The 23,069-nt window shown below is 52.2% G+C and overlaps 2 protein-coding genes and 1 long non-coding RNA gene across 7 annotated transcripts; 1 reads left to right on the top strand and 2 right to left on the bottom strand.

Annotated features, from left to right (window-relative positions):
- Positions 1–1,624: 1,624 nt before the first annotated feature.
- LOC119249615 (zinc finger protein 883-like) lies at positions 1,625–16,506 on the bottom strand. Of its 2 annotated transcripts, none has more exons than XM_037517043.2 (5): positions 16,432–16,506; positions 9,689–9,776; positions 8,830–8,956; positions 8,131–8,232; positions 1,625–7,092 (listed from the first exon to the last, which is right to left on the bottom strand). In XM_037517043.2, exons 1-5 carry the CDS (start codon positions 16,455–16,457, stop codon positions 5,243–5,245), a joined length of 2,193 nt encoding a protein of 730 aa, XP_037372940.1. In that variant the 5' UTR covers positions 16,458–16,506; the 3' UTR covers positions 1,625–5,242. The 2 variants fall into 2 exon arrangements, with proteins under 2 accessions (XP_037372940.1, XP_037372941.1); XM_037517044.2 differs by lacking the exon at positions 16,432–16,506 and adding an exon at positions 12,966–12,995.
- LOC119249691 (uncharacterized) lies at positions 11,879–16,853 on the top strand. Of its 2 annotated transcripts, none has more exons than XR_005126194.2 (4): positions 11,879–11,998; positions 13,963–14,099; positions 14,878–15,137; positions 15,757–16,853. It is a non-coding gene; the product is annotated as an uncharacterized LOC119249691 (long non-coding RNA). The 2 variants fall into 2 exon arrangements; XR_008552575.1 differs by lacking the exon at positions 11,879–11,998 and adding an exon at positions 13,243–13,282.
- Positions 16,854–18,634: 1,781 nt separating this feature from the next.
- Positions 18,635–22,848, bottom strand: IZUMO2 (IZUMO family member 2). Of its 3 annotated transcripts, none has more exons than XM_037517142.2 (4): positions 22,617–22,848; positions 22,393–22,467; positions 20,750–20,824; positions 18,814–18,850 (listed from the first exon to the last, which is right to left on the bottom strand). In XM_037517142.2, the coding sequence occupies exons 1-3, from the start codon at positions 22,846–22,848 to the stop codon at positions 20,763–20,765; spliced, it is 369 nt and encodes a 122-aa protein (XP_037373039.1). In that variant the 3' UTR covers positions 18,814–18,850; positions 20,750–20,762. The 3 variants fall into 3 exon arrangements, with proteins under 3 accessions (XP_037373037.1, XP_037373039.1, XP_037373038.1); XM_037517141.2 differs by lacking the exon at positions 18,814–18,850 and adding an exon at positions 22,167–22,294 and having other exon boundaries at positions 20,785–20,824; XM_037517140.1 differs by lacking the exon at positions 20,750–20,824 and having other exon boundaries at positions 18,635–18,850.
- Positions 22,849–23,069: the final 221 nt, after the last annotated feature.

A 23,069-nucleotide genomic window follows, 5' to 3' on the forward strand; every position in this document is an offset into this window, starting at 1 on the left:
GAAACACAGGATCCCAGATACACCTTAGGGAGAACAAGAAAGCAGGGAATGGGCTACAGAGGTTCAGGATAAGGGGGACTGCTAATTGAAGAGAGGGGCTGGGCCTCCCCGGTGGCACAGCCAGTTGAGTGCTGTGAAGCAGTCTGCAGCTTCAGCAGTGCGGGTTCAATCCTGGCCGGTCATCGAGAATCTCACATGGCGCAGTAGACCTCTCCTGTCACATCCGCTGCTCCCCTCAGCAGTGTATTTCTGTTGTCTGCCTTTTCTGCTCCCCACTCTGTCTCTGGTGAATCCTCTCACCCTCCCGTACCTCTGGCCTATACCCCAGCAATTCTATAAAAATAAATCAATCTTTAAAAAAAAGAAGGGGGGGGGCTAAGGAACAGCCCTTCTGAGATGAATGAATAGAGCCCCAAAAGAAGGAAATGTGTAACAAGCATATCTGTGAGAAGAGTTCCAGGCAGAGGAAACAGCAGAAGTGAAGGTACTGAGATGGACCTAGTGCAGTAGAGAAGCAGCAAGGAGGGCCACGTTGCTGGAGCCACCATAAGGGGAGAACCTGCCTTGGAATGAGCTTAACCAAAAGATAGCAGAACTGACAGGTCACCTGGATACAGCTGTTCCTGAGGCAGGAACACTTCAATTCCATAATTGAAGTCTGTAAAATTCTCTGTTTCTTAAGCAAGCAGAAAACTCTTGGCTGATAATAAATACCTACTTCATACCACAAACCATAAAAAAAGCACAGATGGGGTAAGATTTTATTTTATTTTATTTTATTTTATTTTTTTTTTTTTTATATAGACGCATGTTTTACTTATTTATTTATTTGTTTGTTTTGTTTATACAAGCACTGGGTACAGTCAGAAGCGCGGGAGGGTGAGAGAATTCACCAGAGCCAGAGCGGGGAGCAGAGCAGGCAGAAGGACCGAAGTACACTGCTGAGGGGAGCAGCGGGCGGCAGGAGAGGTCTGCGCGCCATGTGGGACCTTCCTCTGGTGGCCGGGGAGCAGCCGGGGATCGAACCGGCGCTACAGAGGCTGCGGGCAGCTTTGCAACCCAGCGCTCAACCGCTGCGCCACCGGGGAGGCCCCGATGGGGTAAGATTTTAAAAATTAAATTTTAAAAGATGCTAAAAATTAAAAAGTTCAGAAAATAAATAATCTCAGGGCTGAGGAAAGCCTTTTCCAGCATGTTAGTAAATCTGATTGCTATAAAAGAACATACGAACAGGGCCTCCCCGGTGGCGCAGCGGTTGAGCGCTGGGTTGCGAAGCTGCCCGCAGCCTCTGCAGCGCCGGTTCCATCCCCGGCTGCTCCCCGGCCACCGGAGGAGGGTCCCACATGGTGCGCAGACTTCTCCTGCCGCCCGCTGCTCCCCTCAGCAGTGTACTTCGGTCCCTCTGCCTGTTCTGCTCCCCGCTCTGGCTCTGGTGAATTCTCTCACCCTCCCGCGCTTGACTGTACCCAGTGCTTGTATGTATGTATGTATAAATAAATAAATAAATCTTAAAAAAAAAAAAAAAAGAACATACGAACAGATCTGAATATCTAAAATTTTTTTAAAATTTATTTAGGCATACAAGAGCTGGGGTACAGGCCAGAGGTGTGGGGGGGGGTGAAAGGATTCACCAGAGACAGAGTGGGGAGCAAAACAGGCAGACTGAATTACACTGCTGAGGGGAGCAGTGGGCGAGACAGGAGAGGTCTGCTGCGCCATGCGGGTTGCTCCCTGGCCAGCCGGGGATTGAAATGCTGCAAAGGCTACGGATTGCTTCATAGTGCGGTGCTTAACCCCTTGCGTCACCAGGGAGGCCCTGAATATCTAAAAATTAAAAAATTCTGTATAGCAGAGTATATCACAAAATTGAGAAGGAAATAAAAAGCTGGGAGAATGTGTTTATATGTACAAACACCTGCCTGTTTGTTTATACAAAAAGGCAGCCCAGTGAAAAATGGGCAAAATGCATGAAAACGCAACCCACAGAAGACAAAACATCAATAAACTCATAAAAAGTTAATTCATTTCACAATTTTAACCTGTCTGATCAGAAATGTAAAAAAGAGAAGAACACTAATACCAAGTATCTGTGAAGGAAGTGGAGGAACAGAGAAACAGGTACTCATAATGCCTCCAGAGTCATGCAGGTTCACTGCTTTTGGGGGGAGAGTGTTTATTAAAATTTTAAACATGGACATTTATGATCGCATGAGTTAATTTCTAGGAATTCATGTAGAAATTCAATGTCCAATGATGGAAAAGAAAACAAAACCACCTAAATTTCCATTAATAGAGATTAATTAAAAAAATTTAAACCCTAGCCTAGCATGAAATGGTATGCAATTATTAAATGATTCTCCTGTCTCCCTGCAGCTCCCCTCAGCAGTGTACTTCGGTCAATCTGCCTGTTTCGTTCCCCACTCTGTCTCTGGTGAATCCTCTCACTCCCCACACCTCTGGCCTATACTCTGGTTCTTAAGAGTCTACAAAAATAAATAAATCTTAAAAAAATAAAGATCACAGATGAAGACACTTCCCATCCACAGCACCTATTTTTACACCATGTATGAAACGTTTTTTATGTTGTCATAAGAATATGTTCACATGATGTCAAATGAAAAGTGACTTCTAAAATCTGACGGATGCACTTGATTTGTACTACAAAGCTTATATATTTATATACGGAACATCAGTTTTATAAAAACAAAAAGGGAGGTTCACATTCATAGAATAAAGTTTAGAATCTTTGGGATGGAGATTTATAGAGCTGTAGGTTTCTTCATGTTCTGTTGTCTCAATTATTCACAACAAATGAGTATTACTTCAGCCTCAAAAACCACCACAGAATGGTGGCGCAGGGGTTGTCTCAGTACTATCAAGCTATAGGAAACCACTGTGGCCTGAGTTTGATCCCTGGCCAGGGAGCTGACCCAGATGGCGCAGCAGACCTCTCCTGATCCACCTGCTGCTCCCCTCAGCAGTGGATTTCAGTCCATCTGCCTGTTCTGTTCCCCACTCTGTCTCTGGTGAGTCCACTCACCTCCCACACCTCTGGCCTGTACCCCAGTTCTTACATGCATAAATAAAATAAATCTTTAAAAAAGCCGTCATAGAAGATTAGTGGAAATAACCTGGTTAAGACCTTCAGGCCTATTAATAGTTACACGGATGATGCTGGCGAGCCACAGCCAGAGCCAATCAAATTGCTAACTGACACAGAATTTCTGGGAAAGCACTGGCCCCACACAGGGGTCACAGAGACATTTCATGTGTGTTACATATATGGAACATAGTCACCTGAAGCGTGCAGAGGGTCCAGAGCGAAACTTCTGGAGCCAGACTCCTAGGGCTTAAATGCAGTCTAAGCCACCTCATAGCCCTAAGACTTTGGCCACTTCCTGTGCCTCAGTGTCCTCACCTATGAAATGGAACAGTGCTCATGGTGTACTGAAGGGGTGAAACCAACATTATTTCTACACCCAGAACACCAGGGTTGTTGAGAGAGTGAAAGTAGTTCACATGGGCCAAGGGTTGAGAAGAGAGCCAAGCAAGATCCAAAAAGAACCAGTCACTTTATGTGACACATGAAGAGATGATGTGATTGGCGCAGTGGGTCTGGGGGCTCACCCCGAGTCTGGCAGGCAGATTAGGTCCAGCCCTTGGAAGGCAGTAAGACAACGTGTTTCAGGAAGCAGGAAGATGGTCAGCGTGTAGATTCTGTCATTCTTACCCTGAGGATGTGACTTAGAGAAAGAATCCCCTCAAAAGGAGAGAGGAGGGCCTCCCCTGGTGGCTCAGCGGTTGAGTGCTGGGCTGCGAGGCTGCCTGCAGCCTCTGCAGCGCTGGTTCGTTCCCGGGCCACCGGCGAGGGTCCCACAAAAAAAAAAAAAAAAAAAATGGAGAGAGGAAGCACAGAAATGCTCATAGTAACATTCATAGTTGCGAAAATTCATGTACACCCTGTAGCAGTCGGGTACAAAGTCTAAATGGAGGGTGGATTTATAAGCCATTCCACAGCCATCGATGAGTATGAGGTGTGTGTGGGGACGAGGGCAGTGCTCATGGCATGATGAAGGAAAGAGAAGCCAACATTGTTTCTACACTGATCACAATTAAATAAAATAACATTTCAAATATTTGGATGGAAACATGAAAAAATAAAAACAGGTCTACTGAGGGTGACCTAGTTGTAGGTAGAGACATTCACTTTTTTTTTTAATCCCCAAAGGTCAATATATAAAAATCCCGTGGCGCAGGGGTTAAATTCAGCACTATCAAGCTATCCTTAGCCACTGCAAGCTGAGTTCGATCCCTGGCCAGGGAGCTGACACACATAGTGCAGCAGACCTCTCCTGTCTCGCCCGCTGCTCCCCTCAGCAGTGTGTTTCTGTCAGTCTGCCTGTTCTGCTCCCCACTCTGTCTCTGGTGAATCTTTTCACCCCCTGCACCTTTGGCCTGTACCCCAGTTCTTGTATACATAAATAAATAAATCTTTAAAAAAAAAAAAAGAAACTAAAATCAGGCAGTTATTTTTGTTCAGTTATGCCTATCTGAAGTTTTTACTGGAATCTTCACAGCTATGGTTTTCCGGGGAACTTTCAGGCTCCAATTTAATGAATGGTTGATAAATGAAAGCGACTCAGAGAGACCACTTCTTATTAAAGTTCACAGATGAAAGGCCTCCCTGGGGGTGCAAGGAGTTAAGACACAAACTGTGAAGCTACCTGTAGCCACTGCAGCACAAGTTTGATCCCTGGCCAGGGAGCTACCCACATGGCACAGCAGACCTCTCCTGTCTCCCTGCAGCTCCCCTCAGTAGTGTGTTTCAGTAGATCGGACTGTTCTGCTCCCCACTCTATCTCTGGTAAATCCTCTCACCCCCCACACCTCTGGCCTGTACTCCAGTTCTTGTCTCCATAAATAAATCAATCTTAAAAAAAAAAAAAATCACAGATGAAGACACCTCCCATTTAGACCAGCCCCTAGGCACCCCACTATTTGGGGGTGTTTCAGGGTTGACAAATCCATGGAGGAAGCTCCGAAATTGAAAAGAAGCTGTCCCAGCTGGCACCATCCTTCCTCTAGGAAACAGAGAAACCAACTTTTCAGTGTGTTGTAGAGTTCCCCCCCACCCCAGGAGGAAGTCACTAGCATGAGTGACAGCTGACCAGAACCTGACAGAACAGCCAGTATGTAACCCTCAGGCCTGCTAGACAGCGGGAGTCATCTGACAGTCAGCAAGCTACAGGTGCCAAGCAAAGGCCTCCTCAGCTTCATTGCAGACACAGGCATTCTGCACAGTGTGAAGTCTGCGATGTTCAGTTAGGTGTGAACTCCAGTTGAAAGCCTCTCCACATTCTCTACACACATAGTGTTTGTCACCCAGATGAACTTTCTGGTGTTGTATAAGGTGTGAGATCTGGGCATAGGTCTTCCCACAGTTGCATCTATAGGGCTTCTCCCCAGAATGAATTCTCTGATGCTGGATAAGGTGAATGCTCTGGTTGAAGGCTTTCCCACACTCCTGACAGGCATAGGGTTTCTCACCAGTGTGAATTCTCTGATGCTGCGTCAGGGAGGACTTGTGACTGAACATTTTCCCGCATTCCCCACACTTATAGGGTTTCTCGCATGTGTGGATTTTCTGATGCTCAACGAGGTGGGTGCTCCGGCCGAAGGCTTTCCTACACTCACCACACTCATATGGCTTCTCTCCGGTGTGAACCCTCTGGTGTTGAATGAGGTGGGAAATCTGCGTGTAGGCCTTCCCACAGACTTTACACTCATAGGGCTTCTCCCCTGTGTGAATCCTCTGGTGGCGCGTCAGAGAGGAGTTCTGGCTAAAGGTTTTGCCACACTCATTACATTTGTAGGGCTTTTCGCCGGTGTGAATTGTCTGATGCTGAGTGAAGGATGAAGTGTGGCTGAAAGCCTTTCCACACTCGTGGCAGACATAGGGCTTCTCCCCCATGTGAATGCTCTGGTGCCGCATGAGGTGGGAGATTTGTGTGTAAGCTTTCCCGCACTCATTGCAGCAGAAGGGCTTCTCACCAGTGTGAATCCTCTGGTGCTGAGTCAGGGAGGAGCTGTGGCTGAAGGCTTTGCCGCACTCAGGGCACTCGTAGGGTTTCTCTCCAGTGTGAACACGCTGGTGCTGGGTGAGGGAGGAGCTGTGGCTGAAGGTTTTCCCACATTCATTACATTTGTAGGGCTTCTCCCCGGTGTGGATGGTCTGATGCTGCCCCAGTGAGGAGGTGTGGCAGAAAGCCTTGCCACACTCCCCACACTTGTAGGGCTTCTCCCCTGTGTGGATCTTCTGGTGGCGGGTGAGATGGGAGACCTGCGAGTAGAACTTCCCACACTGACTGCACTTATAGGGCTTCTCCCCGGTGTGGCAGCGCTGGTGTTTGATGAGGGAGGAGCTCTGGGTGAAGGCCTTTCCGCACTCCGTGCACTTGTATGGCTTCTCTCCGGTGTGGATCCTCTGGTGCTCGGTGAGCGACGAGCTCTGGGTGAAGGTCTTGCCACACTCGCTGCACGTGTATGGCTTCTCCCCGGTGTGGATGATGTGGTGCTGAATGAAGTACGAGCTGTTACTGAAGGCTTTCCCACAATCCTGACACTTGTAGGGTTTCTCCCCGGTGTGAATTCTCTGGTGGAGCACATAGTCTGCGTGGTACACGAAGGCCTTCCTGCATTCTGCGCAGCTAAATGGCTTCTTTTCCACAAAGGTCCAGTGGCATTTCAAGCTCTTTCTTGGCCTCTTCCTCTTCAGAGGCCTCTCTCCACCCAGCACTCTCTGCTTCCTCACGAAGGCAGAGACACGCCGGAGGCTTCTCCCAAGTTCTTTATAGCTAAGGCTTCTCTCCCCACAGGTGTTTTCCTTGGGAGGGGCAAACAAACATCCCATATGCCTCTCTTGACTTCCCTGGTCCTCTGACAGACAGGGGCCCAGCCTGGAACATCCCCACTTGGCATCTCCAAGTACAGCCCTCAAAATTCCCTCCACCTTCCCCAGCTGGGAAGCTGCCTCTTCAGAAATACTCTTTTTTGGACAAGTCTCCTGAGCAGACGCAGAGCTTGACGCCAAGTCTGAAAGAGATGGAAAACATGAAAGTCGTATACTCCGGGACACAGGGCGCCGACTGCAGCACCTGCATTGTGCACTTAAACAGTTTCAAAGTTTCTGTTGCTCTTTGGAGAGGTGTGAGGGAGATACAGTCACACTGTGTCATGGAAGGAAAGCCTCAGTGTATTCTAAAAATGAAAAGAACCGAGTTGCAAAACAGTTTATGCGCACACAGCTTTATTAGCCACAGTATATAATAAATGTTTACAAATCAGCGAGAGAGAAAAATCTAGTAGACAGTGAAGAATATCACTCAACAATCCACAGAAGGAAATCAAGGGGCTGACCAGTGTGTGAAAAGACGTTTGACGCCGGTACCGGTCTAAATAATCAACTATGGTGTCGTCTAACACCTTTACGCAAGAAAATCTTAAAAACGGCAAAAATAACCAGAGTTGACCAGTGTTGTAGCGGGGGCATTCCCGCCAGGCTGGAGGGAGTGTGCAAGGGGAGAGTTCACAGGGCTGGACAGCCAGGGCCAGGACCTGATGGCTGTGGTGGGTGATGGGGGATAAGGCCTGGTCACAGGGTGGGGTGAATAGTGGCAGGAGACAAAGATGCTTTAGTCCTGCCCTGTTGGAGTTCAGGCCATGGTGGGGTGTGTGTGTGTGTGTGTGTGTATGTGTGCGTACATGTGCAAAAATCTGGTTTCTTCCATTTCCCCAACAAGTCAGGCCAGGCCTCCCCACTCCTTGGCCTTTTCCTGGCAGCTCCCACGAAATAACCACAGTGATAACCCTCGTGGCCTACTGTGACTGCACCAGGCTCAGGGGTATGCTGTGTCTTAGCTCACTAAGTCCTCCCAACCCTAGGGATACTCACCCCATTTTGCAGGTGAGGAAACTGAGGCACAGCACAGCTCAGTGACTTGCCCAATGGTCTGCCAGCCCAGAGGCGGTGGGGCTGGACTTGGGGCCAGAGGCCCACAGTGATGGCCAGACTGGCGGGCACTGGGCACAGCAGGTGGCTAAGAAGACTAGACCCTGCCGGGCCGCACCCACCTGCTTGGGTTGCTCGCTGGCTTCCTCTCTCCTCCATCTTGGGCTCTTCCCCTCTCTCCAGGTATGAGATCACATCCGGTGTAGGCCCCAGGAGCCCTGTCCCTGGAAAAGGCAGGAGACTTAGCACAGGTGAGGATGGAGCCCAGGGGCTCCGCTATGTGGGGCTGAGGGGCGTTGCCAAGCAGAGAAGGGGACCTGAAGAACAGGTGGAGGAGTTCAGAGTGGGGTGTAGCGACTGTGAGGGGCCTGGATGGACAGGAGGCTGGTAGGTGGGTGAGCATAGTACTGGGGGCACATTTAGAGCAAAAAGCCATGTGCTTTGGGAAGGAAGTTCCGTGGACTGAGAAGACCAGTGACCTCCTGGAGCCAAGACACCAGATGCTGTGAGCAGCCTGAGGCCATGGGTCAGGGGAGGTTACCACGTGTGGAGACAGAGGCACGAGAAGAGGTTGGGGGCACAGGCTGAAGACCTTCTGGGACAGGCTGAGGACTCAGGGCCCTTGGGGAAGCCAACAGGGAAACAGACAGAGGCCACGCAGGAGGGTCCTGAGGAAAGAAAGAGGCACCTTGACCCCAGTGAGTGACACCGGGGGGTCAGCAGGAGTTGGGCACAGTAGAGACGAGGGCCTACGGGGGTGGGGGGTGGGGGGTGTGTGTGTGTGTGTGTTGCTTCCTGGGGAGGCGGGAGTGGGGCCTCACCCAGCGAGAGAAGGTTCTGGTAGTTCTCCAGCATCACGTCCCGATATAGCTTCCTCTGGCCGGGGCCCAGCTGGCCCCACTCCTCCCGGGTGAAGTCCACGGCCACATCCATGAAAGTCACCGATCCCTGCAAAGGCCAATTTCAAATGCTGGAGGGGTACATCCTTCGAGAACTTGGGGGCAGGAGAATGAAGAGCCTCCACCTGCTGGTAGTGGAACCACCTGGAACATTCTGAATCAGATGTGACAGGACTGGATCCAAGTGACCATGGAGTACGGAAAGGTTGAGGGACCTTGGCAGAAAGTAAAACAAGGCCCCCCTTCACATGCCTCCTCAGGGCCACCGGCTGGAAACCCTTCAAATAGAGCAATCCCTTCAGTAGGAGACGCTGACTGCTCTCTGCGTGCAGCTGCCATCTCACACCCACGCAGGAGGCCTGCGACATGGGCGTGCAGCTGAGGTGGGGCAGTTGGTGCAGTGCGCAGCCTGCACACCTGTACCTGGCAGTGCTTTTTTTTAACAAATAGGCTGTTGAGCATTAGAGGTTGATTCGTATTATTTATTTTAAAAATGAAACCTGCATGGATTGGTCACTAAGCATCATCTAAGTGCCAGGGTCACAGCTCCACTCCTCAATGTGGGCACACATCCACCACCTTGCCCCAGGGTTCTGCTGCCCCCCAGCGCCAGGGGACGGATTCTGAGGTCACCCCAGAGGATTCACATCAACACGCCCTGACCCTGGGCTCCTCTCCCCCAGCCCTGAGCTCCTCCCCTCAGGGCCGCCCCAGTACCGGGGAGCAGTGCAAAAGCTCTTCAGGCTGCACACGGGGACAGGGAAGAGGGAGCCCGGCTCACCTGGTCCTTGGCCTCCAGGGCCCTGGAGGCCATTGCTGAGGTCCCAACTCGCACGTCTGGAGGAATGTCCAGGCCTGAGTCTGTGCAGCTGGAGGAGAATGGAGGAGGGAGGGTCAGTTCTGGCCGACAGACAGACACACTGTCCCTAAAGACAGAGACAGAGAGGGCCCTGGCTGCGGGCTCAGGACCGGCTGCCTGCTGCGGAACCCCATTCTGTACCAACCAGCAATCATGGGGTTCTGCTCCCTGCACCCACAGTTCTCAGGACAGGAACTTCAGTTATCCACGGAGGAGGAAATCAGGGCACAAGGGGTCAAGGCACTCGCTCAAGGTCACAGGGACACCAAGTGTCAGGGAGGGACTGAGCTCAAGGTCTGGTCAGAGAGCCAACCCAGCCTCTCTTTTTTCTTATATTTAAAAAAAATACATATTTGCTCTATGTATTTTTTTTTTACGATTTTTATTTATTTAGTTATTTATTTATACAAGCACTGGGTACAGTCAGAAGCGCGGGAGGGCGAGAGAATTAACCAGAGCCAGAACAGGGAGCAGAACAGGCAGACTGTCGAAGTACACTGCTGAGGGGAGCAGCAGGTGGCAGGAGAGGTCTGCGCGCCATGTGGGACCCTCCTCCGGTGGCCGGGGAGCAGCCGGGGATCGAACCGGTGCTTCAGACGCTGCGGGCAGCTTCGCAACCCAGCGCTCAACCGCTGCGCCACCAGGGAGGCCCCTGCTCTATGTATTTTTGTGGAAAAATCCACATACTATAATATTTGCCCTCTTAACCATTTAAACCTAGTTATGGGAAAAGACACATACCATAAAGTGGACCATTTTAACTGCTTAGGGAGAAGCAGTTAAACATGAAGTACGATCACCGCTTTCTAGTTCCAGTACAATTTCACCGTCACCGCAAAAGGACAATCTCCACCCACTCAGCAGTCATTCCTCCAGGCCCGACCCCCAGTCTACTCGTCTGCTTCTCTGGATCTGCCTCCTCAGGACATTTCCCAGAAGTGGGGTCCTACAACATCTGACACAAAGGGGGTCTTCCACGTGACAGCAAGTGTCCCTGCTTTCATGGCTGAATGCTAGCCCACCCGACGGAGAGACCCACTCTCCAGAGTTCCTTCTGTCTGTCGTTCTGTCCCCTCCTCCTGCTTAAGTATCCTGGACACCTGCTTAAGATGTTCCACCTGCTGAAATAAACTTGCCAATGAGAAGTGGAGGGGTCGTTCATTCATTCATCATTCATCAGACACACTCAGAGTATGCTGGAGTGAGAGGCTCCATCCAGGCAGGGTTAGGGGCCAGAAAGGTGAGAGCAACCTGGCTTAGCCTTCCCGAGCTTCCCTGACTGGTGAGGGAGACAGATCTGGACACTGACCAGGTGGGGGCTGAATAAGGACCCCGAAAGATATCCTAGGAAGCTGTGATGGGACTAAGTCAAGCATCTTTCAATGGGAAGATGATCCCGGATTGGCCTGGAAGAGCCCTAAATCCCAGGTGTCCTTAACAGAGCGGGGTGGAAGGAGGCTTGACCAGAGGAGGCAGCCATGTGACAGGAGGAGGAAAAGCAGAGTCGGAACGCAAAGTCACTGTCCCCCGGGTGCTGAAGGCAAAGGATGGGGCCACTACCTAAGCCATGCAGGCAGCCACAGCAGCTGGGATGTCTGGGTGCCTCCAGAAGGAGGCTGGCTCCGCTGAAACCTTGACTTCAGCCCAGTGGTTTACACCACTGAGATCATGGTCCTTCGTTACAGCAGCAGCAAGACCCTGATACATTCCAGGAGTAAGAAGACTCTGTGCCTGGCCTGAGTGGGACAAATTCCATGGGGTACCAGCTCTGGAAGCTGTATCCAGCGGGTGTTGTCTTGGTGAGGAAACGAGGAACAGAGCCGTACAGAGTCTTAACTAGCTCCCCTCCAGTCGCGTATTAATCCCAGAAAGAAGAGGCTAACTTTATAGAGGGGAGGGCCCTGGCAGACACTGCCTTAGCCAAGAGGTCAAGGCTGAGGTGACCAGTGATGAGGCAAACAGAGAAGGACGAGGCATGGCTCTTGGGGTCCTCCTGCCAACAGCCTACAACCTAAGTCTCATTGTGAGCAAACAGCGGAGGGACGTTCTGGAAGGAAATGTTCTGTAACCTTCAAAACTGCCAAGATCAGGTAAAAGCGGGACTGAGGGCTGTTCCAGCTTAAAGGAGGCAGACAAGACCTATCAGCTCAGGCTGAGTGGGCTGCGCCAGCACTTTCTTTTGCCAGTGAGGACGGTGTTGGGCAGTGAGCAGAGTTTGGAGGAGGTCTGCAGGTGAGCTGATATTTATCAGTGCTAACTTCCTTTTTTTTTAAGATTTATTTATTCATACAAGAGCTGGGGTACAGGCCAGATGTGTGGGGGCTCTGTGTGTGTGTGTGGGTGTGTGTGAGTGAGAGAGAGAGAGAGAAGATTCACTAGAGACAGAGTGGGGAGCAGAACAGGCAGACTGACTGAAATACACTGCTGAGGGGAGCAGCAGGTGAGACAGGACAGGTCTGCCCCACTATGTGGGCATCTCCCTGGGCGGCGGGGATAGAACCTGCACTGCAGAGGCCACAGGTCAGCCTCACAGGGCTGCGCTCAACCGCCTGCACCACCAGGGAGGCCCTCAGTGCTAACTTTCTAACTGTGATCATTAAGGACGAGAATGACCTTGACTTTAGGGGGAAAAAAAAGACTGGAGCACAGAGACCCAGAAAACGGGGAACAGAGATGCAGAGAGAAGGGGGACAGGGGCCTAGAAAGAGGGGGACAGGGACCCAGAGAGAGGGGGGACTAATGATGGTTGGGAGGGTAGGGGGAGATCACAGGGAGACCGAGAGACAGGGACGATGCTCAGGGTAAGGGGCCAGAGGCCGGGGGCGTCACTGCGCAGGGCAGCTGAAGCTTTCCCGTGAGACTCCCCAGCGTGTGACCCCCCCAAGTCCGCGGCTCCCACGCTCTGTGACCAGGGAGGCGCTGCGGGCGGGGTCCCAGCCGTTCCTTTCCCTGGGAGGCGAGGAAGGCACACACTCCCCCCGGGGGCTCGCGGACTCCGGCTCACAAGGGCGCCCCGCTCCCGGAGCTGGGGCTTGCGCCCACCAGCAGGGTGGCAGGAGGGGGCGGGGGCGGCTCCCTGCTCGCTGCCCTCCTGTCCAGGCCGACGGGGCTCGCCCGAGCACCCGCCTGCCCGACCGCCCGCACCCACCCGCTCCCGCTCGGGTTCGGGCTCGGGCTCCCCGAGGCAGCCAGGACTCACCTGAGCTGCCAGGCCTGCACCGCCCGCGGGCCGCGGAATGCGCCTGCGCACTCGCTGTCCCGGACCTTTAAATGCTGTTGCTAGGCTGGACTACACTTCCCAGAAACCATTGCGCACACGCTCTTCTCAGCCTAACGCCTCTGAGGGCGACGGAACGCTGGGAAATGAAGTCCGGCAGCAGGGTAGAGGCAGTAGAACGCGTTCTAAATTCACAGCATCTTTGCAGCTGAAGGAAACCTGGTCTTTGGGAAGTGTCTGGCTGCCTCGGCACCGCGAAGATCCCCATGTCAACCAGTCTTCACTGACTCTCACCGAAGGTGACGACATAGTCCATTTAACCCATCCAAGCCCACGGTCTTCTAAATTTATTTTTATTGAGGTAACACTGATTTCCAACACTGTACGATCTAGAGGTACAGGATCACCCCGTTCAGTTATTGTTACCACACTGCACCCACCACGAAGACACCCTAGTCCTCCACCCTAGGCTGCTGTGCTCCCCACTTTGTCCTCCCCTCTTCCCTCTGGTACTCTCAATTCTATAGTCACTCCGCAATGATTGCAGAATGCATCTTGGTCTGCTAGCCGTTTGGGAAATAAACTAGATACCACACTACTTAAGGAGAGACTTCACCAAAAACTCGCAAGTTTGGGGTTCTATTGAAAAATACGACGCTCTGAAGGTGCTGAGGCTGGAGTGGAGGATTTCCTCCCTTTTTTGAGCGGGACCTGCAGTTGTTCACTTTACCTACAGGGGCCCATGAAAAATGGGAGGTTTCAATCCCACACCCTGGGAAAACCTGCAAGCCCCTGCCGCTGGCCTTTAAAGCCCTTGCGTGCAGGCGTCAAGGCCGACTTCGTGGTTTTTGCCTCCACCACCGCCATGCCCATTCACGCAACAAATGTCTTCCAAGGGTCTGCTCTGGGCCCAGCAGAGTGCTGGGCACCGCATCTCCGGTTAAACTCCGCCTTATCACCCCCGCCCCCTCCTTCCCAGGCACTTATCGTTGAAATCCGGAAAGGGATATTAGCGGTTTGGATCAACTTGTACCAAGAATTCGGGCAGCGAGAGATTTACATGAATGCCACCCAAACCTATTCAGGAACTCCGAGGGTGAAGATGGAAGCGTTCAGGTAGGGAGGCCCCCTGCATTCTCCACATGACCGCTGGGTCCCTCTGTGTCCCGAGGGTCCCCCCGCAGTGTCTTTACAGGATGCTCCCTTCCCCGGCCAGGAACCTACCGTGGGCCCTTCAAGCACCCCTCCCCCCGCAGGTTGCCCATCCCTCTTGAAGGTGGCTTCTACTTTGAATCGGAGTGATTTGTCTCTACAGATGAGCGGGACCTGGTCCCAAACCTTGAGAAGCACCCAGCCGGGCAGTTGAGGGGCGCGTCCCCCCAGAAAAGGATGAAGTCGCTGAATTTGTCATAGACTTTATCAAACTTCTTTTCCTTTCCCCTTACACACTCCAAAACCACCATCTCACTGCAGCAAGAGTTTCCGGTTTTGCCTGTATGTGACAGCCCTGGTTAGAGAGAGCGCGGAGGTTAGAAGACAAAGCTCAGCCCCGCCAGGTCCGCGTCCAGGGCCCGCCCCCAGCCAACTTCCCTCCAATCACTGGCTTAGATGGACGTCAGTGACGTCATGGGTCTCTGGGCAGCTTTCCGGGGGCCTCAGCCAATCCATCTTGGCGTACGCGTAGAGACCAGTGGGGTGGGGAGTGAGGGTAAAATGTGCAGGGGAGGGTGAAAGGTGGAAGCAAGCCAGGTGGGGCAGAGATACAGGACGACAGACTCAAAAAAAGCCGGAGGCAGCGAGATAAGTGAGGAGAGAGAAGCAGCAGGCAGCAGGCTGGGTTGAACTGTGTTCCCCTAAAGCTGTAACCACATCCTAACCCCCAGTGCCTGTGCAGGGGACATGATTCCGGAAGGTCAAATCTCTGCAGAGGTCTCCAGTGGAGGTGAGATGAGATGACCCTGGATTCAGGCTGGACCCTACATCAAAGACTGGCGGCCCTACAAGTGGAAGTGATGAAGGCACCGCAAGGCCAGAAACTGGAGGTGGGGAGGAAATGATTGACTCAGCCACAGAAATGAAAACGCCTCAGGTGCAGAATGCTCCGGAAAAGGCAGACCAGAGGAGAGATCTGACTTAGCAGAGAGGGACCGACAGGTGGGGAGAGAGTCCCTGGGAGTCACCCACACTCAATGGGGGAGGCACGAGGTGGGGCAGGAGTGAGGGTCCCGGTTGGAAGGAAGGTGATGTATGACATACTGGGACAGGACAGGGCAGGGGAGGAGAAAGCCCCCGGGAGAAAAAGGGGGAGGGAGACTGTTTTAGGGAAAGAGAGAAGGGGGGGCACAGCACACTTCACAGTGAGCCTTGGCACTGAGGGCAGGTAATGCTCACCTGAGCAGGAGGTAGGGGTCGCCCCCACTTTGAATAGGAAGCAACGGGACACTAGGATGACTGGAGGAGGCAGGAGAGATGGATAGAAATGAAGCATGATAGGAGAGGAGGGGAGCTGGAGAGGGGATGAGTGAATGGGGTGACAGGTAGACAGGGGTTGGGAGAAACCCTCAGAAACAGAGAGGGGGTGCAGGGGCCCAGGGAAAGGTCCTGATTTAAAATGCTATGAAGAGCAGAAGGAAATAAATGTACAGATAATGAAAGAGGCACAGATAATGAGAAAGTCCAGTTTGGGTTATGCAGGACTTGACACCAGCACAGCCATGAAACGTGATGTTTGGTTTTTCTGTTCTTTGTTGTTTTGGCTGCTCTACGGAGGAAGAGACCCACAAAGGCGGAAAGTACTGAAGACTTGGGAAAGACGACGAGGTCGGGGATGGGGGGAGAGGGAAAGAGAGAGAGAGACATGAATTGATGGGGATAGCCTAAAGGACATGGTGACCGATCCAGGGACCTGCCAATTTTGAGGGGCCCAGAGGGACATCTGGAGACCTTAGGAGAGGGCAAGGATGACTCACGAAACCAAGATGACCCCCAAGAACAAGGCAGCCAGACACACGACGGCAATGCTGCCGAGCAGGGCCGAGTTCCGCATCTTTCTCTCTGTCCTGTAGTGCAGGGCCATGCGGGGTTGCCCGTCCACTGGGCCAGCAGGGGAGACCACACAGACCCCCCAAATCAGCACCCATCCATGGCCACCCCCCCCACCGGGGCGACCTGGGCACAGGTAGGGTCCCTCAACTACCTACTTGACCCCTGACCTCTCCTGGCGTCTGGCTGTCCATCTGCTCCTAAAACTCTCTATGGCAGGTGGGGTTCTAGACCTTGCTAGAGGGCAAGGGCATTTCAGAATGTCCAAACGGCTTCTGAACCACACAGTAACTGTGAAGGGCAGGATTCCAGGCTGCCTGGGGTCCCCAAACTCCACAACCCATGGGACACGACTTTTCATCTCTCACCAACCTGTCCCAGGTCTTCTCCAGCCCCAGGTACTTACTGAAGCAGTACTTTTTTTTGATGCATTGTGGGCTGATCTTCTGGCAACGTAGACAGTCCATGACCTCTTCTTTTAGGAAGTCTGGGGAGGGGAAGGGAGAAGTGAGATGAGGGCAAATGGCAGAGGACTGGCAAGGGGCAGAGAGGCAGAGAGGGAAGAGAAGTCCCCAGCCCTTCTGAGTTTGCGCAGTGCATGCAGGATGAAAGGTGCTGATGATTCACGCTGAAAACACTTTTTTAAAAAAAAGATTTATTTGTTTGTTTATTTATTTATACAAGCACTGGGTACAGTCAGAAGTGCGGGAGGGTGAGAGAATTCACCAGAGCCAGAGCCAGGAGCAGAACAGGCTGATGGACCGAGGTACACTGCTGAGGGGAGCAGTGGGTGGCAGGAGAGGTCTGCCCGCCATGTGGGACCCTCGCCCGGCGTCCGGGGATCGAACCGGCGCTACAGAGGCTGCGGGCAGCTTCGCAACCCAGCGCTCAACCGCTGCGCCACCGGGGAGGCCCTGAAAACACTTTCTATATCATGGAAGAATGGGCTGAGCGGCAGTTGTCCAGCTGACCCAACATCCTGCTGGTAAACATTTATAAATTCTGTTTGCACTTCTTTACTCCCATTTTGCAGCTCAGGCTGGAAGGGGCTGGAGGATGCGCACGCCTCTCCTCCTCTTCCTGTGCACACGGGAAGACTACATTTCCCAGGCTCCTTTGCAGCAGGTTACAACCATGTGACCGAATTATAGCCAATGGAATGGCTGCGACTTCCAAGCCTGACCATAAGTGTCCTACTTTCTATCCCTTATGAAGTTAGCAAAGAAAACACACAAAGGTGGGGCCTGGATTCCTAAGTCACCCACCACTTGGAAGAAATGCTCAACTCTCGGTGGAATCTGCATTAGCGAGAAACCAACTTTTGTTAAAATACTGAAATATTGAGGGGTATTTGTTAACATGACATCCATCCCTCCCAATTATTTTTGCAGGTTGCAACCATTTTCATACACCCTCAAAAATCAGCTCTTTGAGGCATTCTAGCTTCGGGCTTGGCAACCACTGCATGGAGTAGGTGTGATATGGAGTTTAATTTGGGGAAGTGGGTTAAAGAGGTAGGAGGGCAGAGAAGGGAGAGACAGAGAATCAATCCACGACTCACGGCAGGTTTTAGGGTCGCAGGCTGCAAGAGAAAAGAGCTGGTGTGAGTTCAGTTGGCACAGCAACCTGAGAGCTTCAGGGGAAGGGACTAGGAGCGGGAGGGAGCGGTGAGTCTAGGGAAGGAGGGAGAGGATGAGAAGTCGGATTAGATTATTGGAGAGGGCAATGGGGAAGGAGTCTGGGAGGGAAAGTGGATGAAGGGGATGGAGTAGAGGCGAGACAAGAAGGGGCTAGTTGGGGGAGCGATGAGCACCTTTAAATTCATATGATATTAAAGCTTTCTTGAGCCTCTTGAGCACCCTCTCCCTAAGAGCCACCAGCTCCTCCATGAGAGGCACATCTGAGGAGAGAGAGACCCTTGTGGATGGGAGGCGCTCCACAAGCCCTCCCATCTGCAGTTTCAAAGAGAAGGGGTGGGAAAGCTCCTTTTCAACTGGTCTGCTGGCCAAATCCATGGCCTGGGAGGGCCTACTCTGGCTTCAGATCCCCTGTGGGGCCCCGGGCTAAGCTGTCCTCCCTTGGCCTCAGTTTCCTCATCTGGTTAGTGCTAAGGGAGTGGACTCCAGAACCTCTGTCCTTCCCTCTACTCCCCGCTCCGCCTCTTTTCACTGTCTACGCTCGCTCCTTCATACTTTCATCCAGTCCCACGGGTCTATACCTAGACCTGCCCTGCCCAACAGGGTGGCTGGCAGTGCCACAAGGTCACTGGGTGCTGGAAATGGCTGGTCTGAATTGAGCTGTACTGTTTGTGTAAAGTATATGTTAGATTATAAAGCTATAGCATGAAAAAAAAACCTAAAAAGAGCTCAATAATTTTTGTGTTGATTGCATGTGAAAACGCCATATTTTAGATATTGGGTTAAATAAAATATATTACTGTGCATTTCACCTAAAACATTTGGCTACTAAAAAGTTTCCCATGACATACGTGGCTTTCACTTGTGGCTCATCTGATTTCCACTGCACAGCACTATCTTACACGCTGATGCTTTCTGAAGTTTCTATCCCTAGCCCAGACCTGTCATTCAAGTTCAGATTCATTTATGCACCTGTCCACTCAGGATCTCCACTTGCAAGGCACACTCAATAAATGCCACACTGCACCTCTGATATTCTCTTGTCAGCGCTCTTCCAGCTCCAGAGTCTTCTCCAGCATAGCAGAAGGCGGGGCCGGGATTCTCTTTTCTTAGTCCCCAAATCTTGGTATTTTGCTCCTTTCTCTTTCTCACCTCTCATGGGAGATGCAACTTGCATGTCAGAAAATCCTGTTTAATAGTCAATATAGATCCAGGAATCCAATTCCTTCTCATCCTCTCTGCTGCTACCACAGTCTCTTCCCCGGTGGTTGCTACACCAGCCTGCCCCCTCGCCCTGCTCATCCCCACAGCCAGAGGGATGCGACGGAAACCCATCCGCTCACTCATATCACTCAGAACCTTGCCATGTGACCTGGGACCAATGTGCCAACGTCCTACCTGAGCTACCCATCCTCCCCTGAGGTCCCCCGACCTCATCTTCCACACCTCCCCTCTCTCTCCACTCTGGCAGACCCTGCCAACCTGAGTTCTGCAAATAGGCCAAACACAGTCCCAAGTCAGGGATTGCATGGACTGTTCTTTCTGCCAGCTTCCACCACAGACCCCCTTGTGGCTGCCCCCCACCCCATTTTCTTTTTTTTTTTTTTAAAGATTTATTTATTTATTTATTTATTTATTTATTTATTTATTTATACATGCACTGGGCAGCGCGCCATGTGGGACCCTCCTCCGGTGGCCGGGGAGCAGCATGGGATGGAACCGGTGCTGCAGAGGCTGCGGGCAGCCTCGCAACCCAGAGCTCAACCGCTGCGCCACCGGGGAGGCCCCCCACCCCATTTTCAGGTTTCACAAGCTGACTTTGCAGTGACGTCTTGGCTGCCCTATTTTAAAGTGCACACCCCACCCTACTCCTAGCACCTCCTATCCCCTGGTCTCTGCTTTATTTTTCCTCCATAGTCTTTGTTCCCATTTGATTTCTTATACTGTGCAGCCAAGGATTAACTCAGCGGTTCTGAGCTGCCCAGAAAGAGTTGGCTACACATTCCACAAAGAGTTGGCTCCTGCCCGGCTCCTGGAGGTGACCTTCCAGGCTTTGGAATGGCCAGTGTGGAGAGTGTTTCTGTACTTTGGAGCCTTGCGCCACACCGAGAATCTACACCAACAATGAGATACACGGGGGGCGGGAGGGGGGCACAAGGCAGCAGTTTGGTCTCTGGAGGGGCTGAGGGGGACTGGGTAAGGTCAGTCCCTCAAGCACTGCCTGCCTGTGTAACTGAGCCCCATTAATAATCATTTCTTCAAAAGTGTGACTTTCGTAATAGACAATTGAAGGGAATGTGAAATCACAGATCAGGACAGATCGAGGCTCAAAAGGCAGCTGGGGATGATGGGGGATCTGCAGAGGACTGATGGGGTGATAGTGCGGAATCAGTGTTAAATGACCCCGTTGCGCTCACTGATTTATAGAGCCAGTTAAATCAGAGTCCTGGAGGTTGCTTCATTGTGTACAAGAATATCCTTGTTGTTAGGCAGCTTTTGAAAAAATTCAAATGAGAAGTTATATTGTACTATTCTTATAACTTCTCATTTGAATTTTTTCAAATATAAAATTCTCCCTTTTCAGGGGGAGAGCTTTAAACATTACTGCTATTCAGGCCCAAACCCCAAGATGCTGATTTAACTGGTCGAGCTGCCTTCTGCCTGTTTTACATGCTACCCCAGGTGATTCCTTATGTGGGGCCTCATTCGAAACCCGCTACTTTAAATGCTTTCTGTTTAGGGTCCACGTCATCCACACGGTCAGCTTTGGGGGGTACATATCCCTGACCCCAGCTGGGCTCTGCTTGGAGAGCAAAAGCAGCCCCACAGGCAATTCTAAGTGAACGGGTGTGGTAATGTGCCAATAAAACTTTATTTACAAAAACCAGAGGTTGCATTTTGTCCCCGTCTAGAGGCAAGACCCAGCATCACCATCATCAAGCTGACACTTGGGGGCACTTCCTGGGTGCAGACTTTGCTGTCAGTGCATGTTCACAAACACTTCTAGGTAACTATGCCATGAGAGCTGTTATTCCCATTTTAAAGATGAAGAAACTGAGGCACGAGGTGGTTAAACAGCTTGCTTACCGTTGGCCAGGCATCAAACCCAGAGGAACTGACCCTTGGGGCCTCCCCTCCACCTTCCACACTGTTGTCCAAGGGCTGAAATGAGAACCCAGCCTCCCTGAGAAACATGATCTGGTGGTTAATTCTATTTCATTTCCCGAGGAGTCGGATCACAGGGGACTACATATGTGGGTCTTTTCTCTTGACAGCTTTATCGTGATATAATTAACTTACTATCCAATGCATCCATTTTTTTTTTAAAGATGTATTTGTTTTTATACAAGATCTGGGGTACAGGCCAGAGGTACAGGAGGGTGAGAGGATTCACCAGAGACAGAGTGGGGAGCAGAACAGGCAGATGGATCGAAATACACTGCTGAGGGGATCAGTGGGCGAGACAGGAGAGGTCTGCCATGTCATGTGGGAATCTCCCTGGCTGGCCGGGAATTGAACCTGTGCTGCAGAGGCTGCAGACAGTTTCACAGCGCTGCGCTCAACCCGCTGCACCACCGAGGAGGCACTGCAATGCACCCATTTAAAGTGTACAATTCAGCGTTGTGTAACTCTCACCACAACCAACTTAGAATATTCACTACTTCAGAAAGCATACTTAAAAAATTGGCCTCTCTAGTGGAGCAAGGGGTTAAGCAAAGCACTGTGACGCTATTCCCAGCCTCTGCAGCACGAGTTTGATCCCTGGCCAGGGAGCTACCCACATAGCGCAGCAGACCTCTCCTGTCTCCCGGCTGCTCCCCTCAGCAGTGGATTTCAGTCAGTCTGTCTGTTCTGCTCCCCACTCTGTCTCTGGTGAATCCTCTCACCCCCCAAATCCAGCACATCTGGGCTGCACCCCAGCTCTTGTATGCACAAATAAGCAAATCTTAAAAAAAAAAACTAAAATATTTTCCTGTTCATTAAATGGAAGAGTAATTCTAAAAAATGCGATGATTGTTTTTTTTACATAATTACAATGATTACCATTTCTGATTCTATGACCCAAGGCCTGGGGAGAAAGGAAAGGGCTGGAAAACGATCAGACTTGGACGAGCACAGGGGAGGGAGCAAACATCGCTGACCGGTCCCTTTACACCAGGGCCTGGGCTTCAGCGCCTTGGCGGCCCCCCTTCCGGGCATCCCCTTATACAAAGCACACGCATGTTTCACATCTTCCCAAAAAGGTGGGCTCTTTGGGGAGTCCTTCCAGCCCCACCCCTCACAGCAAGGCTAGGCGTTTGGGGCGGGGGCGCCAGTCCAGAGTCCTCTACCGCCCTCTGCCGGGAACCTGCGGTGGTCACCGGGCAAGTCTCCACCTACTAACACGCCCGGGGGAACCGGGGCCGGGAGCCCCCAACACCAAACCAGAAAGACAGGCCGCGGGGCGATGGTCAGGAGTTTGGGCCAGGTATTCTGGGCTCAGATCCTCTGAGGTATTACTCACCAGCGGTGTGACTTTGGGCATGGCGCCTAACCTCTCTGAGCCTCAGTCTCTCCCCCTCTGTAAAGGGGGGCACCAAGGTGCCCCCACAATGGACTGTCGGAGACTTTCTGCACAAGGCACTTTGACCCCTGCCAGGCAAACAGCCAAGGCGCTCCTGAGCTGGCTTTCGTTTTACAGCAAGAGGAGGCGGGTGGCCATGGCGGGGAGGTCCCCCCTCGGCTCCTACCTCTCAGAGAACTCCGCTGCACGGTGTTCGTTTCATTCCTGAGGAAGGTCACCACCTGTTCCAGAGGATCTAAGCCTGGGGAGGGAGAGGGGAGGAGGCAAGTGACCCCCCATCTTTCTTCAGCCCTGGCTCCCGCCCTCCCCTCTTGGGGGCGTGGTGTTCCCCCCAAGCTCGGAGCGACCCCCACACGAGTCCTTCCCGTCAGGGCTGTTCCCTGCACGCACCCACTTTCCCCACAAACGCGTGCAGCGAGTAGTCCCGGAAGAAAGGCCCCTCCATGGCCAACAGCAGGACCTGCGCGCGGGTGCGCAGCTCCTGCAGGTGGAAGCGCTGGGGGATGAGGGCCCCGCGGAGCTGCTTCAGGGCATCCACCACCGTGACCTCGCACTGCAGGCAGCCCCCGCCTCCGCGGGCGCCCAGGCCCAGCAGCAGCAGGAGGGCCAAGGCCGGAGGCATGGCCGGACCTTTGTGGCGTCACAAGAGCAGCTGGCCGCCCCGCCCCCCGCTGGGGCGAGTCACGTGTTTCTTGAGCACCTACTGTGTGGTCGCTCAGGGCAGACACGTGTTTGCTAAGCACCTACTATGTGCTAAGGCGGGTGCTAGGAGAGAGAGGTAGAGCTGAAAAAAACAGGCGATCCCTGTCAGCACTTAAAATCATTATTTCAACAGGTATTCAC

This window comes from Talpa occidentalis, unplaced genomic scaffold, assembly GCF_014898055.3.
Source record: "Talpa occidentalis isolate TD23 unplaced genomic scaffold, MPIMG_talOcc4v2.1 talOcc4.17, whole genome shotgun sequence".
Lineage (NCBI taxonomy): Eukaryota > Metazoa > Chordata > Mammalia > Eulipotyphla > Talpidae > Talpa > Talpa occidentalis.

Excerpts from the sequence above, each read along its gene's own strand:
- LOC119249615 (XM_037517043.2), bottom strand. The coding sequence starts at position 16,457 with ATGCATCAAAAAAAAGTACTGCTTCA. Across the intron at positions 9,777-16,431 it reads CAAAAAAAAGTACTGCTTCA|CTGCACAGACTCAGGCCTGG; the intron begins GTAAGTACCTGG and ends ATTCTCCTCCAG. Across the intron at positions 7,093-8,130 it reads CCAGCGAGCAACCCAAGCAG|ACTTGGCGTCAAGCTCTGCG; the intron begins GTGGGTGCGGCC and ends CATCTCTTTCAG.
- IZUMO2 (XM_037517140.1), bottom strand. The coding sequence starts at position 22,848 with ATGCCTCCGGCCTTGGCCCTCCTGCTGCTGCTGGGCCTGGGCGCCCGC. Across the intron at positions 22,468-22,616 it reads CGCGTTTGTGGGGAAAGTGG|GCTTAGATCCTCTGGAACAG; the intron begins GTGCGTGCAGGG and ends CTCCCTCCCCAG. Across the intron at positions 18,851-22,392 it reads GCAGCGGAGTTCTCTGAGAG|GATTTTCTGACATGCAAGTT; the intron begins GTAGGAGCCGAG and ends ACTATTAAACAG.